The sequence below is a fragment of the Oncorhynchus keta genome, chromosome 15, assembly GCF_023373465.1.
Source record: "Oncorhynchus keta strain PuntledgeMale-10-30-2019 chromosome 15, Oket_V2, whole genome shotgun sequence".
NCBI classification, from domain to species: Eukaryota; Metazoa; Chordata; class Actinopteri; order Salmoniformes; family Salmonidae; genus Oncorhynchus; species Oncorhynchus keta.
The window spans coordinates 13940383-13957678 of record NC_068435.1 but is presented as its reverse complement, the minus strand read 5'-3'; the positions used below and the strand labels follow the sequence as shown (position 1 = coordinate 13957678).

The window sequence follows — 17296 nt, the reverse complement described above, 5'->3', positions numbered from 1 at the left end:
AGCAGTGGTCGAGTGCGTTACTCACTCGTGTACTGCAATTGATATGCTGATAGAATTTAGGTAGCCTTGTTCTCAGATTAGCTTTGTTAAAATCCCCAGCTACAATAAATGCAGCCTCAGAATATATGGTTTCCAGTTTGCATAAAGTCCAGTGAAGTTCCTTGATGGCTGTCTTGGTATCCGCTTGCGGGGGGGTATATACATGGCTGTGAGGATAACCGAGGAGAGTTCTCTTGGGAGATAATACGGTCGGCATTTGATTGTGAGGAATTCTAGGTCAGGTGAACAAAAGGACTTGAGTTCTTGTATGTTGTTACAATTACACCATGAGTCGTTAATTATGAAAAATACACCCCCGCCCTTCTTCTTACCAGAGAGATGTTTGTTCCTGGCGGCACAATGCATGGAAAATCCTGTTGGCTATACGGACTCTGACAGTGTGTCCCCAGCTAGCCATGTCACCCGTGAAACAGAGTATGTTACAATCCCAGATATCTCTTTGGAAAGCAACTCTTGCCATAATTTCATCTACCTTGTTAACCAGGGACTGGACATTAGCTAGTAATATACTCGGAAGCGGTGGGTGGTGTGCGCACATCCAAAGCCTCACTGGAAGACCGCTCCGGCACCCTCTCCTCTGACGTTTTGGGTCGGCCTCTGGAATCAGTTCAAATACTGTGTGATCCGCTTTGGGAAAGTCGTATTCCTGGTCGTAGTGCTGGTTGTGCTGGTAAGTTGACGTCTCTGATATCCAATATTTCTTCCCGGCTGTATTTAATAACACTTACGGTTTTCAGGGCCAACAATGTAATAAATAATACATTGAAAAAATACTGCACAGTTTCCTAAGGACTTGAAGGGAAGCTGCCATCTCTCGGCGCCATCTTGCAATGTATAGCACATTAAATCCACGCATTTGTCAAAAATGGCTTGACAGCATTCCGGGCCTAAACTGCCACAGGCAAAGGTGATTGGGCCATGGTAGAACAGGGATCCTTTCGTTTCAAGTCAAATACCGCAGCTTAAATTCAAACATAACGAGACAAAATCCAACATGCTACCCAAACAGGAATATTTACAATGACAAACAGTTCCAAGATGCTGAGTAAGATGTTCCCTGTTGTTTCAGTGGGACCTTTAAACACTTCTGACAGGATGGAGAAGAAAGACGTGAAGATCATCAACCAGGGCCTGGAGGACGAGATGGTGAGTGACTGAACAAACACCATATCATGCATGCCTGTCCAAAAACCATAACTCCATCAAGACCCAAGATCCTACCCCTGGCCCAGCTAGGGTCTTTATGTAGATCAGAGATGACTGGATACTATGTGTAAGCATATATAGTGAAAGGCCATCTAGGCTTAGCCTTATATATACCATACTGATTACCGCTGCGCTAGCATAGCATAGCAGGTGGCGTGATATAGCTAGCTAATATTGATCTAATACTTCCTTAGATTTGGGTATGTCATTTTAGGTGAACATTGGAAAAAAGGGGGCGGATCCTTTAAGAAGTGCCTGGGATAGGGGCTAGAGTAGCTGAGCTTCCATCCAAGAGGTGTTACAGATAAATTTTCCTCTCTGACCCAACATGTGCCACAATCTCATTGTGTGTCTGTAGGAGGTGTGGGGTTACCGGCCGTGCCCCTGGAAGATGGTTCTGGTGGCCGTTGGGGCGGTGTGCACCGGGGGGCTGCTGTTTCTGGTGCTCTACTGGCTGCCTGAGTGGGGAGTGAGAGGGACCTGCACACGGACCCCCTTCATCAGGGAGTCCCAGACACTGCTGCTAAGATCCACGGTACACTAATCTTACTCATCAAAGATAACCTTTCATTGGGTGATTTGAAAAGTCCTAGTCAATCGATCCATAATATAATACAACTTTTAGCAAAAATGTTTATCTTTAATTTACAATCTGTAGAAACTATGCGAATAGAAAGGTTCATAACTTTTGTGAAACATCACAGCACAGATGAAAAATATATAAAAAAATAAATAGAAATCCAATGTGGATGGTATTAAGAGATAGATGAGAGGGATTGAATGGAGCTGAAGGGTGGGACTAATAACGACAAGATAACTAATATAAAACATACTGTGTCTGTAAAAATGTGAAATGTAGCACAATTAAAAAGATATAGCAAATACAACTGGATGAACATCAGAAATAGAGGAAGGCCAGAACTAAAAACAAACAACATATAACTATTGTCAAATAGATTGCGTCTGTAAAAACTATATAGTACGTATAAAGCTGGAAGCAGAAGCCTAAGTGTTATTGTTCACTAGTTTACTCCAATTAGGGGAGGAGTGGTAGGGTTTGTGGGAAATTATAAAAGAAAATATATTTAAAAAATATATGTCTATGTATGTATGTATGTATGTATGTACACTACCTTTCAAAAGTTTGGGGTCACTTAGAAATATCCTTGTTTTTGAAAGAAAAGCACTTTTTTTTTGTCCATTAAAATAACATCAAATTGATCAGAAATACAGTGTAGACATTGTAAATGTTGTAAATGACTATTGTAGCTGGAAATGGCTGATGTTTTATGGAATATCTACATAGGCGTACAGTGGCCCATGATCAGCAACCATCACTCCTGTGTTCCAATGGCACATTGTGTTAGCTAACCCAGGTTTATAATTTTAAAAGGCTAATTGATCATTAGAAAACCCTTTTGCAATTATTATAGCACAGCTGAAAACTGTTGTGTGTGTGTGTATATATTTTTATATGTGTGTATATATATATATATATACCCCAAAAATATATGGGAGATTGGAAATGATGCAGACAATTACATTGATGGAAGCTAAAATCTATCCGCAATATTAAAGCTAAAGATAACATTGGCTTGAGACTACATTACAAATTGTAATTTACAATAACCAATTCTCTACTGAAGAGTCAGTCTGCTTAATCACTAATATCACTGTCTTACAGCATCAAATGGATAGTATTCACATCCTCCCCAAGCTCGAAGTCCATGTGCTGTGCGCAATTTATCCCGGGGACAATGTTAACTGGATGACTTGACATTGGTTAAATTCTAACAGGACGAGTTTAGGAGATGGTTCCGGGCCAAGGTACATGTGATGCTAGCCCCTGGAAAGAGACCCTTTGACGGTGTCGATCTCCTAAGCCCTCTGCACATACCTAATGGGGACAGTATACACTCCTTCAGTGCCCTCCAAGATGAACTTCAGGGAAAATACATCCATATCCAGCCAGTTCAGGTAAGGCTCTGATATTCGTTAACAAACAGTGTCCCAGTTGTCTTGAATGGCTCTCTCCCTTCATGTCCTTTCCTTCAAGACAAGTGATGGGTGAAATGTACAGATCTGTGGTCCTGGAGGAAAGGACACGAGGGAAGGAAGGTATCCAAGATTATTGAGATGCATGAAGTGATGGATACAGATCCAAAGCCCCTCTCAGTTGATTTCTGAATATTGCTTGGTGTTCTGACTACATCTCTCTTTCTATCAGGTTTGCTACTTCACCCACCACAGCACAAAATACTACTGGAATGATCTGCTTCAGAATTTTGAAGTGTTTAAGTAAGAGCCCTATTGCAAAATCACATTACATAAGACTTCAGTAACCCCCATACATGTGTAATTGTCCAGCTACTTTTAAAACATGGACATTCTCTATCATCCTTATATGAAAGGTGGTAAGTATACAGTATTACCATGGAGGTGACTGTGTGTGCTGCTCTTCTAGAGGTTTGGAGGATGTCAGGGTGACTTGTTCCAGCATCCACACTGACCACAGCTCTGGTCTCAGCAAACTACTTCAGGACTACAGGTAGCCTACATTACCCACAACCCTCTACTTCCATACACAGTACATAAGAAGAGGCCAGTGGGAGGAGCTATAGGAGGAAGGGGCTCATTGTAATGGCCAAAATGGCATGAAAGGAACGGAGTCAAACGTGGTTTCCATATGTTTGATACCTTTCCATTTATTCCATTCCAGCCATTACAATGAGCCCCTTCCTCCTATAGCTCCTCCCACCAGCCTCCTTTTCTGCACCTCTCCCTTGCACATAGGCATAATCATCCCTGTTCCTACAGGCACTATTGCACACACCACCGGTTCTTGAATCTCATTTGGCCCAACGGCTCTTTTGAATGTTGGAATTTATCTCTGAATGTACAGCTAAGACTGGCTAGTCCGCACAAGCATCCAGTGCATACCGGTGTTTGAACACTTTGGCCCTTTGGCGTGTGAGAAAGCTGGCAAAAATGCTAATGGTTTTCAATCCGGTTTCAACAGGAGACTGTTCTTTGAAGTGAATGAGATAGCAGTTAAGGTGCCATCTGTGTTCAAGCTACTCATAAAAGAGGTAGGTTACTGGATACATCTTCTCTCACACAACAACGAGTATGACCTGGAGTTTGTCTTGAGCAGCTGACCTGGAAAAACCCTGGAGCCTATTTATAGTCGTCAACTAGGCCCCAGAGTTTTTACGGGTCAGGTCACATGGCGAGGAATAACTACTGCACCTTAGAGCAGTGGTTCCCAACTCAAGTCCTCGAGTACACCCGACAGCACACATAGTCGTGTTGTAGCCCCCAGACAAACGTACCTGAGTCAACTCATTGAGGGCCTGATGATTAGTTGACAAGTTGAATCAGGTGTGCTTGTCCGGGGCTACAATCAAAAGATGTACTGTTTGGGATACCCAAGGACCGGAGTTGGGAACCACTGCCTTAGAGTAAACGCTGCTTATTTTCCAATGACTCATCTGATAATAACAATCCATTATCTAAAATGATAATGGGATAAATTGACAATAAAAACAATCATAAATTTGACAATAAAGTTGCATAGGATGAAACTAGCTCAATAATTTCCCATTTTTTCCCCCATATTAATTATTTCATCCTCAGGTCCTGAATCCGTTCTACATATTCCAGCTCTTCAGCGTGATTCTGTGGAGCATAGAACAGTATTACTACTACGCCGCTGCCATAGTCTTCATGTCTGTCATATCCATCGCTACCTCGCTGTACACCGTCAAAAAGGTGGGTGGTCGTCCTAGACTAAGCACTTCCTCATGTAGCGGAAGTGGCAGCCATGTTGCCTCTCAATCAGAGTTATCGAAGTTAAATGTTACTCGTTCCTTGGCAATGACAGAATAGTTATTATTGTGTGTGGGGGGGCGTTAACTTCAAATCTCCCTACCATCATATAGGAGAAGGGTTGAATCCTAAGCAACCTGCCTACACATAGTTTGAAGTATAATAGCAACATAGCTACTGTAGTAGGTCAAAGCTGTGTGCTGGAAAACCTTGGTAGAGAATGGGTCGAAAAGGCATTGTGGTGCTCGTGAATTTTCTTTTTTCGGGTACAAACCAATTCTCACTTAAAACATATTTTTGTTGTTGTTTTTAATAGATTACTTCTGTGTTGTTTAGCTTATGTTTCTTTTAATGGATTCCCTTTTTCTCTGCTTACAGCAATACATCATGCTGCATGACATGGTGGCGACACACAGTATTGTACGTGTCTCAGTGTGCAGAGGGACTCTAGGTATGTAACAGGCCTGCTAAGACTGGCTCTATAGAGATTAATGTAGTGTATTCATTATTATTCATCTATTATTGCATTTTATTAGTGCCTTCCTCCTTTCCATTGTTTCGGTTACACTTTTAAAGTATTACATTGATAATGTGTATTTGATAATGGTTGACAATGTGTACTTGATGATGATTTGATAATGGGTATAATTTCATCCTACATCTTTTATTACATCTTTTTATTTATTTATTTACATTTTTTGTTGATTGTGAAGGAAAAACAAGTCCTCCTTATGGACTATGCTGCTTGTTATGGGTTCGTCATCTGACCAGAGGGGTATACTACAAACCGGAACAAGGAGTTAGCCAGCTAACTTGCCTAAATATTATTATATAACTTTTAAAAAATTTAGTTTAGCTTTCTTAATGAAACAGAAAATCCATAGTTATTTCTGGTTGTTAATCACAGTTAGCTGGCTCCTGCTTTGTAGTATACCACTGTGGTGTTGTGTTGAAAACAGATGTCAAGGAGGCCATGTCCACAGAGCTGGTCCCCGGTGATGTCATCGTCATCCCGTCCAATGGAATGATCATGCCCTGTGACGCCGTGCTGGTTCATGGAAACTGCATCGTCAACGAGAGCATGCTGACAGGTGACTATAAAATGTTCATCCTTTAATTTGAACACTGTGGGCCAGTTTCCCGGACCCAGATGAAGCCTTGTCCTGGACTAAAAAACATGCTCAATGGGAAAACTAATTTGAAAGTGCTTTTCAGGTTCAGGGCGAGCTTTAATCTGGGTCTGGAAAACATATGGCATAATAAAAGCTACTATCGTTCCATTGTAGTGTAATCAGGTTATGTTCACCTATAATATCTTTCTATTGGTCCTCTGCAGGTGAGAGTGTGCCTGTCACCAAGACCAGCCTACCCAGCTCAGGAGAAGATGGGGCTGGCGTCTATAGCATAGAGGAACACAAGAGACACACGCTGTTCTGTGGCACTCACATCATTCAGACCCGCTTCTACACCGGGGAACTGGTCAAGGCCGTGGTGGTCAGGACTGGTGAGACCACTTATTGTTTCCAGTCTTCTGTTATAGAGCTGTTTTTCATTGACCTTAATACACCTAATACACATTTATTACCTATTATAAACTGAGTGGTTCGAGCCCTGAATACTGATTGGTTGACAGCCGTGGTATATCAGACCGTTTACCACAGGTATGACAACAACAAAAAATTACTGCTCCAATTACATTGGTAACCAGTTTATAATAGCAATAAGGCACCTCTGGGGTTTGTGGTATATGGCCAATAAGAACAGCCCCTAGTTGTGGTATATTGGCCATATACCACACCCCACATACCTTATTGCTTAAATATAGCATATGTGTATTAGTGCATGGGCCTCAGACTCTGGGTTAACTGACCTATACAGGGCTGTAAAGTTGTTATAGGTCTAGCTCAAAGTGTTTGTGTGCATTCAGTTTTAAACCAACCTTCCCTGAATACAACAGTGGAGAGAGACATGGTGAGGATGGGCTCCCAGCTTCCACTGGGATGTGAGATTAAAGGGTTAATATGGCACTCTGCAGCTCATCAATTCAAATGATATTTAGGTTATTTCCAATATTTGTTGTCTTGTCAGGTTTCAGCACAGAGAAGGGCCAGCTGGTGCGCTCCATCCTGTATCCCAAGCCCACTGACTTCAAGCTGTACAGAGATGCCTATCTCTTCCTGCTCTGTCTGGTGGGAGTGGCCGGCATTGGCTTCATCTACACCATCGTCCTCAGCATCATAAACCAGGTACTGCACTTTGCAGTTTGTCTGTTCAGGCATTGAAAACAGATAGCATTTGTGTAGTGCTTTTTTCGCTAGTACTCAAAGAGCATTACACCTACACTCTCCACAATCAATGTGTAGTATCCATCCTGTGTTTTTGGCTTAGTATTAAATGAGTGAAAATAGTCCTCTGACAATGTATGAATTGACCATTATTTAAACATGCATGGCCCATTCCCAACCAATTCTCTTTTTTGGAAGAATATGACCGTCTCATAGTAAAATAGAAAAATATCAGTATGGAGACAGTTAAGTCCAGGAATAGTGTTGCTTCCCTATGTCTGCAGTTTGTGCATTTCATTGAGTATTTTCCATGTCCAGGTTCCAGCCAAACTTATTAGAAGGTTATTCTCTTCTCTTTGAACAGGTTCCAGCCAAAACCATAGTGGTTGAATCTCTGGACATTATCACCATCACGGTGCCCCCGGCGCTGCCTGCAGCCATGACAGCTGGCATCGTCTATGCCCAGCGCCGGCTGAAACGTGTGGGTATCTTCTGCATCAGCCCCCAGAGGATCAACATCTGTGGCCAACTCAACCTCGTCTGCTTCGACAAGGTACCCACTATGCCTTGTCTGCTTCGACAAGGTACCCACTATGCCTTGTCTGCTTCGACAAGGTACCCACTATGCCTTGTCTGCTCCGACAAGGTACCCACTATGCCTTGTCTGCTTCGACAAGGTACCCACTATGCCTTGTCTGCTTCGACAAGGTACCCACTATGCCTTGTCTGCTTCGACAAGGTACCCACTATGCCTTGTCTGCTTCGACAAGGTACCCACTATGCCTTGTCTGCTCCGACAAGGTACCCACTATGCCTTGTCTGCTTCGACAAGGTACCCACTATGCCTTGTCTGCTTCGACAAGGTACCCACTATGCCTTGTCTGCTTCGACAAGGTACCCACTATGCCTCGTCTGCTTCGACAAGGTACCCACTATGCCTTGTCTGCTTCGACAAGGTACCCACTATGCCACGTAAACACAAACTATCAAACTTCATGCCAAGCAAGTATCAGGCTGTTACAATCACTAGTGAAACATATTGCTCTATCTAGTAGTATGTTTTTGTAAAACTATGCTTCTGTGATTTTAAAATAAAGTATTCAGAAATCTTTAGCTAGCACACAGGTAGGAAATGCAGACAGTTGTAGAATGAAGCTACAGTATATTTCTGTGTAATTGTCCTGCTCCTCACACAGACTGGTACTCTCACTGAAGATGGTTTGGACCTTTGGGGGATCCAGAGAGTTGAAAATGGCAGGTGAGAATGAGAGGGATATGAGGGTGTCCATGTTTCTCATCATGGCTACCATGGCTAAGGAGAGATGTTCTCTTCTACCATGTATCAGTTATCTACTGTCTCTGACCCCTCCATTGTTATGGGGAAGTCGGTGGATGAATTCCACAGCTCCTTTGTTTCCCCCAGTCCTTTCTCTGTGACCCCACTAGTCCCCTCGTGAAACCCCCACTAGGTTAAAGGGGCAATCAGCAGTTGAAACAATAACAAAGCCTACCACTGTTTTGGTAAAAAGCTGAGGGATGGGGATGGAGAAATGTAACCAATTTCAAATTCATAGACAGAGATATGGATGCAGACTGACCATCCATGATATCAAACATGATAGTTCTAACCATGTTTTGAGGCTATACAGTTTTATTTACATTTACTTTGTTTTATAAACATTGGAGTTAAACAAGCTTATATGTTGGGTTCTGATGGGGTACAGCAGTTGAACTAAGCTCATGTTGTATTTTTAATTTAAATTCCTCAACAATCAATGGGTACATATTAATTTGTAGGGCCAAAAATTGATGTAGCAAACTGCAGATTGTCCTTTTAAAGGGATAGGTACACATTTACATAATGTTGTAGTTACCTTTTTAAAGCTATTCAATCAGAAACCCACAATTTACACGCGTTTACTGAGCTGCAACCCCCTATGGGTGGAAATCACAAAATTGGTCTTAGATCAGCTTTCAATCTACTTCTTTCCCTCAGTTTCTCTCCCCCAGAGGATGACCCAGCCAATGAGACACTAGTCAGGTCCTCGTTTGTGTCTTGCATGGCCACCTGCCACTCTCTGACCAAGCTAGAGGGAGAACTCTCCGGAGACCCAATGGACCTCAAGATGTTCAACGCTACAGGCTGGGTCAGTCTGTCGCAATGTTTTTTTTCCAACGCTGTCTCTGTTCCTGTGTGGATATTGTAACCTACAGTAGTTTCTGTTATATACTGAAGAAAATTATAAACACAACATGTAAAGTGTTGGTCCCATGATTCATGAGCTGAAATAAAAGATCCCAGAAATGTTCCATATGCACAAAAAGCTTATTTCTCTCAAATGTTGTGCACAAATTAGTTTACATCCCTGTTCGTGAGCATTTCTCCTTTGCCAAGATAATCCATCCACCTGACAGATGTGATGTAATGCAGACACTGGGAGTCAGGAAGCAAGTACAGGGGGTGAATTTAATAATACAAAAAACATGGAACAATACAAAACAAGAGTAGCGTCTGAACATGAGAAACAAAACTAATACTGCCTGGGGAATGAACCAAAGGGAGTGACGGATATAGGGGAGGTTATCATAGAAGTGATGGATTCCAGGTGAGGAGTCCAGAGGCACAGGGGTGTGTAACTATGGTTGCAGGTGTGCGTGATAATAAGTAAACTGGTGACAACGCGCGCCAGAGAGGGGGAGCGGAAGTATACGTACAATTTCAAGAAGCTCATTAAACAGCATGATCATTACACAGGTGCACCTCGTGTTGGAGGCAATAAAAGGCCATTCTAAATGTGCAGTTTTGTCCCACACAATGCCACTAATGTCTCAAGTTTTTAGGGAGTGTGCAATTGGCATGCTGACTGCAGGAATATCCACCAGACCTCTTGCCAGATAATTGAATGTTAATTTCTCTACCATAAGCCGCCTCCAACGTCGTTTTAGAGAATTTGGCAGTACGTCCAACCGCCCTCTCAACCCCAGACCACGTTTAACCACGCCAGCCCAGGACCTCCACACCCAGCTTCTTTACCTGTAACATAGTCTGAGACCAGGCATCCGGACAGGTGATGAAACTGTGGTTTTGCACATTCTAAGGATTTCTGCACAAACTGTCAGAAACTGTCTCAGGGAAGCTTATCTGTGTGCTCGTCGTCCTCAACAGGGTCTTGATCTGATTGCGTCGTAACCAACTTCAGTGGGCAAATGCTCACCTTCGATGGCCACTGACACTCTGGAGAAGTGTGCTTTTCATGGATGAATCCTGGTTTTAACTGTACTGGGTAGATGGCAGACAGCGTGTATGGCATCGTGTGGGCGGGCAGTTTTCTGATGTCAACGTTGTGAACAGAGCACCCCATTGTGGCAGTGGGGTTATGGTATTTTATTGGTGGCAATTTGAATGCACAGAGATACTGTGACGAGATCCTGAGGCCCATTGTCACGCCATTCATCCGCCACCATCCCCTCATGTTTCAGCATGATAATGCACAGCCCCATGTCACAAGGATCTGTACACAATTCCTGGAAGTGAAAATATCCCAGTTCTCCCATGGTGTGCATACTCACCAGACATGTCACCCATTGAGCTTGTTTGGGATGCTCTGGGTCGACGTGTACGACAGCGTGTTCCAGTTCCCACCAATATCCAGCAACTTTGCACAGCCATTGAAGAGGAGTGGGACAACATTCCACAGGCCACAATCAACAGCCTGATCATCTCTATGTGAAGGAGATGTGTCACACTGCATTAGGCAAATGGTGGTCACACCAGATACCAACTGGTTTTCTGATCCACGCCCCTACCTTTTTTTTAAAGTAACTGTGACCAACGGATGCATATCTGAATTCCCAGTCATGTGAAATCCATAGATTCGGCCCTATTGAATTTATTTCAATTGACCGATTTCTTTATATGAACTGTAACTCAGTAAAATCGTTGAAGTTGTTGCATGTTGTGTTTTATATTGTTATTCAGTGTAGTTTGTAGATAGCCAAGTCAATGGGGATTCCAATGAAGAGTTATGGAGAAAGAGGCTCCAGGACAATATTGGAATGATAATCTCTTGTACACTTGTTCAGTGTAGTTATGCTAACAATGCTACACACTAACTGCATTTCTGTAATAATACTGTAGTAATGTGTTACACATACTGGTATTACACAGGAAATGTTCCAACTTGTATATGTACTGTTGCTGACAGAAACATGCTCTGACACATTCTTCATATCTTTGTATGTCATGACAACAACACAAAATATTTTGACAGATAGTGACAGCAGTGGGATTCTTTCTGTTAGAGCTATGGTAACAGAGCTATGGTAACAGAGCTATGGTAACAGAATAGCTGGAAGATGCTACATTTAAAATAAAATAAAAATATATATATATATTCCTTTATTTAAGTCAGTTAAGAAGGGGCAGAACGACAGATTTTGATCTTGAAACCTTCCGGTTACTAGTCCAACGCTCTAACCACTCGGCTATCTGCCACCCCGACATGCTAACATAAGCACAAAATCCCTACCACTGGTGCCAGACTGTTTCTACATTCAGCAATGTTACATCGTTGCCTTGGCAAGATGGCAGACTGGCCCCCGGGTTACCTGTCTAAATCATGTTTAGCCTGTCAGAAGGGGCTGCCAGGTTTCAAATGGGTCACTAATGTTGTTTAACACCAATGTTTGTCATGTTCAGATTCTAGAGGAGCCAACAGAGGAAGAAACAGCCCTCCACAATCCCATAATGCCCACCGTGGTGCGGCCACCCAAACAGGTGCTCCCAGAGGTCAACCAGGAAGTCAATCTAGCACAGAACATGGTACAGTATCCATAGTATGCTCTCTCCTACCTTATTACATCTCAATATCTGTTAGATATACCTTAACTATATTCTTTAAACCTTCTTTTCTCCTTTGTGTTTTTAGGAGCTGTCTGAGCTGACGGTAAGTAGTGAGTGCTTTTTCAAGTGCATCTTTCTTTTCTTCCTTGAATATTGATTTGTATGTGAATGGATTTGTTTATGAATGGGAAAAGTTGAACGGTTGAAGGGATTTTGTTTGATCTTGTGCCGTCGGTCTCTCAGTTGTCCTATGAGATTGGGATCGTCCGCCAGTTTCCTTTCTCGTCGGCTCTACAGAGGATGAGTGTGGTGGTCCGGAAGCTGGGGGAGAAGCGCATGGACGCCTACCTCAAGGGGGCGCCAGAGGTTGTGGCCAGCCTCTGCGCAGAGGACACAAGTTAGTTAGACCTTTATTCAGTCTTACCAGGCAGCAGTTTGCCAGAACATGTACTTCTATTCCAGTACCCCGCCTGTATGTGCACTGTCAAGACAGGCTTACGCATTTACATGAACATGTACTTCTATTCCAGTACCCCGTCTGTATGTGCACTGTCAAGACAGGCTTACGCATTTACATGAACATGCTTGCAGGTTAATAGACTATAACCCAATTAATTATTATTTTCTCTTACTCTAGTACCAGAGAGCTTCACAGAGACCTTGGAGTTTTACACCAGGCAGGGGTTCAGAGTCATAGCCTTGGCCCATCGCCAGCTGGAGGCCAAACTCTCCTGGCACAAGGTCCAGAACCTCAACAGGTAGTACCAATGTGCTTAATGCAATGTGTTGAATAGAATCACAGGAGTGAGAACTGACTTATTTCTTGTTAGAAGATTCAAGACATTTGAATATGTGAATTTGTGAACTTCCCCCTTTCACAAATAGTATAACTTTTTTAAATACTTGCTTTATTATGTGGGATAAATTCTTATTCTTTAATTGATTGATCTGTTTTCTATACCTGTCAGAGATCTCATAGAGACCAATATGGAGTTCCTTGGGCTCATAATCATGCAAAACAAGCTAAAGGAAGAGACTTCTGGGGTTTTAAAAGACCTGCGACGTGCAAACATCCGCACTGTGATGGTTACAGGTGAATAAGCCAATCATATACAGTCTTCATCTACAATACAAAATGTTGTCAGTATTCTGGGAGATTGTTTAGGTTTGCTAGTGCCGTTTTGTACTGTAGCATGTACCAATCTTACCAATATTTACTACCATAGTCCCACCAGCACTTTACACTGAAGCAACCATCAGTACTGCAAAGCCATATAAACTGCTGTTATGTCATTTGGAATGACTAAACTAACTACGACTAGCTGCCACCCCTACACTGATAACAATGAAAATGTTGAGCGTCTTATATTTTACATGTTAGTCATTTAACTTGTTTTGCATCTTGTTGTCATCTCTCACTGTCTGACTGTAGGCGATAATATGCTAACCGCTATATCAGTAGCCAGAGACTGTGGGATGATAACCCCTCATGAGAGGGTCATCGTAGCAGACGCCACACCTCCCAAAGACACCCAGCCTGCTACGATCAATTGGCACTACACAGAGAACCACGCCACCAGCAAAGACAACCGTGTTGAGGTGAGGGGAAAAACGTAATTAAAAGACGTGGATTGATATTAAACTATTCTATAAAGACAGGATATGAGTCTATTAAAAAAGTCTCACTTGGAAACAAAGTGAGACTTGCTTAAAAAGTACTCCCTGGATGAATAATGCAGTATGTGTATATTCAGTATATTACATGTCCTGTAGCCTAAGGACACAGTTTCTCTTTTCCTCATTGATGTTGTTGCAACTGATGATCCATCATGGCCGTTCATGTCGCCCTTTTCTCTATTGTTCCCCAGTCAGTGGAAATCAGCCTTGACGATGTGGGCCATGAGGCTTATGGTGAGCAGCACAAGCAGCAGGAGCAGGGCTACCACTTTGCCATGAGTGGCAGATCCTTTGCTGTCATCACCGAACACTTCCCTGACCTAGTCCAAAAGGTCAGTGCCAAACTCCATCACTCTGTTTGGACAATAGAAATTAAATGACTGTACGATGAAAGACGTACTAAATTGCTACATTCTAGTGTTCAGTGCCTTCCTTAACTGAGCTGGGTTTGTAATACCTAGATGGTAAACCCTTATTAAAACTAAATGCATGCTATTCAATCGTTCCCTGCCCGCACCTGCTCGCCCGTCCAGCATCACTACTCTGGACGGCTCTGACTTAGAATACGTGGACAACTACAAATACCTGGGTGTCTGGTTAGACTCACATTAAGCATCTCCAATTCAAAATTAAATCTAGAATCGGCTTCCTATATCGCAACAAAGCATCCTTCACTCATGCTGCCAAACATATCCTAGTAAAACTGACCATCCTACCGATCCTCGACTTCAGTGATGTCATCTATAAAATAGTCTCCAACACTCTACTCAACAAACTTTGTCACCAAAGCCCCATACACTACCCACCATTGTGACCTGTACGCTCCACTGGCTACAGGTTATCTACAAGTCTCTGCTAGGTAAAGCCCCGCCTTATCTCAGCTCACTGGTCACCATAGCAGCACCCACTTGTAAAGCCAATTCCTCCTTCGGCCACCTTTCCTTCCAGTTCTCTGCTGCCAATGACTGGAACGAACTGCAAAAATCTCTGAAGCTGGAGACTCACATTTCCCTCACTAGCTTTAAGCACCAGCTGTCAGAGCAGCTCACAGATCACTGCACCTGTACATAACCCATCTGTAAACAGCCTATCTATCTACCTACCTCATCCCCATACTGTATTTATTTATTTATTTATCTTGCTCCTTTGCACCCCAGTATCTCTACTTGCACATTCATCTTCTCCACATCTACCATTCCAGTGTTTAATTGCTATATTGTAATTACTTTACCATTGCCTATTTATTGCCTTAAAACCTCTTGGAACTACCCATCCCGGATCCGGGAGAATTGTCAGCAACTACACTAATTAGCATAGCGCAACGGTCAAATAATCTTACTAGAAAATATTCATATTCATGAAATCACAAGTGAAATATAGCGAAACACAGCCTTTTGTTAATCACCCTGTTGTCTCAGATTTTGAAATTATGCTTTACAGCGATAGCAAGACAAGCGTTTGTGTAAGTTTATCAATAGCCTAGCATAGCATTATGTCCAGCTAGCAGCAGGAAGCTTGGTCACAAAAATCAGAAAAGCAATCAAATTAATAATTTACCTTTGATGATCTTCAGATGTTTTCACTGACGAGACTCCCAGTTAGACAGCAAATGTTCCTTTTGTTCCATAAAGATTATTTTTATACCCAAAATACCTCCGTTTGTTTGTCACGTTATGTTCAGAAATCCACCGGAAATAGCGGTCACGACAACGCCGAAAAAAAATCCTAATTATATCCATAATATCGACAGAAACATGGCAAACATTTTTTATAATCAATCCTCAAGGTGTTTTTCAAATATCTATTCGATAATATATCAACCGGGACAGTTGGCTTTTCAGTAGGACCGGGAGGAAAAATGGCTACCTCTCTCTTTTACGCAAGAATCACTCAGAGCCATCAGCTGGCCACTTACGCAATGTGTTCGTTTATGCTCATTCTTCAACATAAAGGCGTGAAACTATGTCTAAAGGCTGTAGGGAAGACGTAGAAAAAGGAATCTGGTTGATATCCCTTTCAATGGGCAATAGGGATGCATAGAAAGACAGGGGTTTCAAAATAAGGGTCACTTCCTGATTGGATTTTTCTCAGGATTTCGCCTGCAATATCAGTTCTGTTATTTTCACAGACAATATTTTTATCGTTTTGGAAACTTTAGAGTGTTTTCTATCCTAAGCTGTCAATTATATGCATATTCTAGCATCTGGTCCTGAGAAATAGGCAGTTTACTTTGGGAACGTTATTTAAAAAAAAAAAAAAAAAAACGTGCCCCCTAGTTTCAACAGGTTTTAACTTACCTCATTTGCATTCACTGTAAATAGACGTTTTGTTTTGTTTGTTCTACTGTATTATTGACTGTATGTTTTGTTTATTCCATGTGTAACTCTGTGTTGTTGTATGTGTCGAATTGCTATGCTTTATCTTGGCCAGGTCGCAGTTGCAAATGAGAACTTGTTCTCAACTAGCCTACCTGGTTAAATAAAAAAAATTATGGACATCATGGCTCTGTTTACACAGGCAGCCGAATTCAGATATTTTTCCACTCATTGGTCTTTTGACCAATCAGAACAACTCTTTTGTCATTAATTGGGCAAAAGATCAGAATTGGGCTGCATGTGTAAACGCAGCTTTAGTCACACTAATACCACGTTATTTGATGCTAGTGTTATGCTCTGTCTGTCCACTGGGTGGTGCTGTAGCTGGCACTGCATGCCACAATTTTCGCCCGCATGGCTCCTGACCAGAAGACTCAGCTGGTAGAGGTCCTACAGAGTGTGGAGTGAGTCTCCTCTTCAGCACTAACCCCTACAAGCACAAGGCTTTCAAAATAGTTATTTTTGGATGAAAATACGTCCTTTTGGAATCACGTCTTGTGCTTACTGGGAAACTACATTATGCTACATTTCTGTCATCCAGCGAAATAATATGTTGACCACTTGGCTTTAATTGCCTCTTATTTTTTTGCTCTTTGCAGCTATACTGTAGGGATGTGTGGTGATGGTGCCAATGACTGTGGCGTAAGTATGGGGTTGTCATTTTTATGTGTACTACAGTTCTGAAGAGATGTACTCAGTGTTTTTCATCTCATAATTTAAAAGCATGTTTTACTACAATTAATGTGGTCCTTTGTAGCTCAGTTGATAGAGCATGGCACTTGCAACACCAGGATAGTGGGTTGGATTCCCGGGACCATCCTTATGTAAAATGCATGCACACATGATTGTAAGTTGTTTTGCATAGGAGCAGCTGCTAAATGGCATATATTGATTTGATTTGCTGTAAAGAATGCTTGAATGGGGCAGATTAGTGTTTCTATGATCAGGGCCACTGTTCAGACCATAGGATCAGCTGTTTTCAAACTGTACACAGTTCAAGCAGTATGACATTGGTCAGTAGA

General features: G+C 42.2%; 1 protein-coding gene across 3 annotated transcripts in view; it reads left to right on the top strand.

The window, feature by feature from the left end:
• Positions 1-17296, top strand: part of LOC118394459 (polyamine-transporting ATPase 13A3-like) — a 39847-nt gene that overhangs the window by 8161 nt on the left and 14390 nt on the right. For all 3 annotated transcript variants that reach the window (XM_035787661.2, XM_035787659.2, XM_052463425.1), the window contains exons 2-24: positions 1130-1206; positions 1625-1801; positions 3064-3243; positions 3494-3564; positions 3731-3814; positions 4286-4355; positions 4903-5037; positions 5473-5545; positions 6054-6185; positions 6431-6598; positions 7183-7340; positions 7744-7932; positions 8576-8637; positions 9376-9526; positions 12079-12201; positions 12308-12325; positions 12466-12619; positions 12860-12980; positions 13191-13315; positions 13655-13821; positions 14091-14231; positions 16599-16678; positions 16874-16916. In XM_035787661.2, coding sequence (XP_035643554.1) covers positions 1156-1206; positions 1625-1801; positions 3064-3243; positions 3494-3564; positions 3731-3814; positions 4286-4355; positions 4903-5037; positions 5473-5545; positions 6054-6185; positions 6431-6598; positions 7183-7340; positions 7744-7932; positions 8576-8637; positions 9376-9526; positions 12079-12201; positions 12308-12325; positions 12466-12619; positions 12860-12980; positions 13191-13315; positions 13655-13821; positions 14091-14231; positions 16599-16678; positions 16874-16916 — 2673 coding nt within the window. In that variant the 5' untranslated portion in view covers positions 1130-1155. The remainder of the gene's footprint in view (positions 1-1129; positions 1207-1624; positions 1802-3063; positions 3244-3493; positions 3565-3730; positions 3815-4285; positions 4356-4902; positions 5038-5472; positions 5546-6053; positions 6186-6430; positions 6599-7182; positions 7341-7743; positions 7933-8575; positions 8638-9375; positions 9527-12078; positions 12202-12307; positions 12326-12465; positions 12620-12859; positions 12981-13190; positions 13316-13654; positions 13822-14090; positions 14232-16598; positions 16679-16873; positions 16917-17296) is intronic.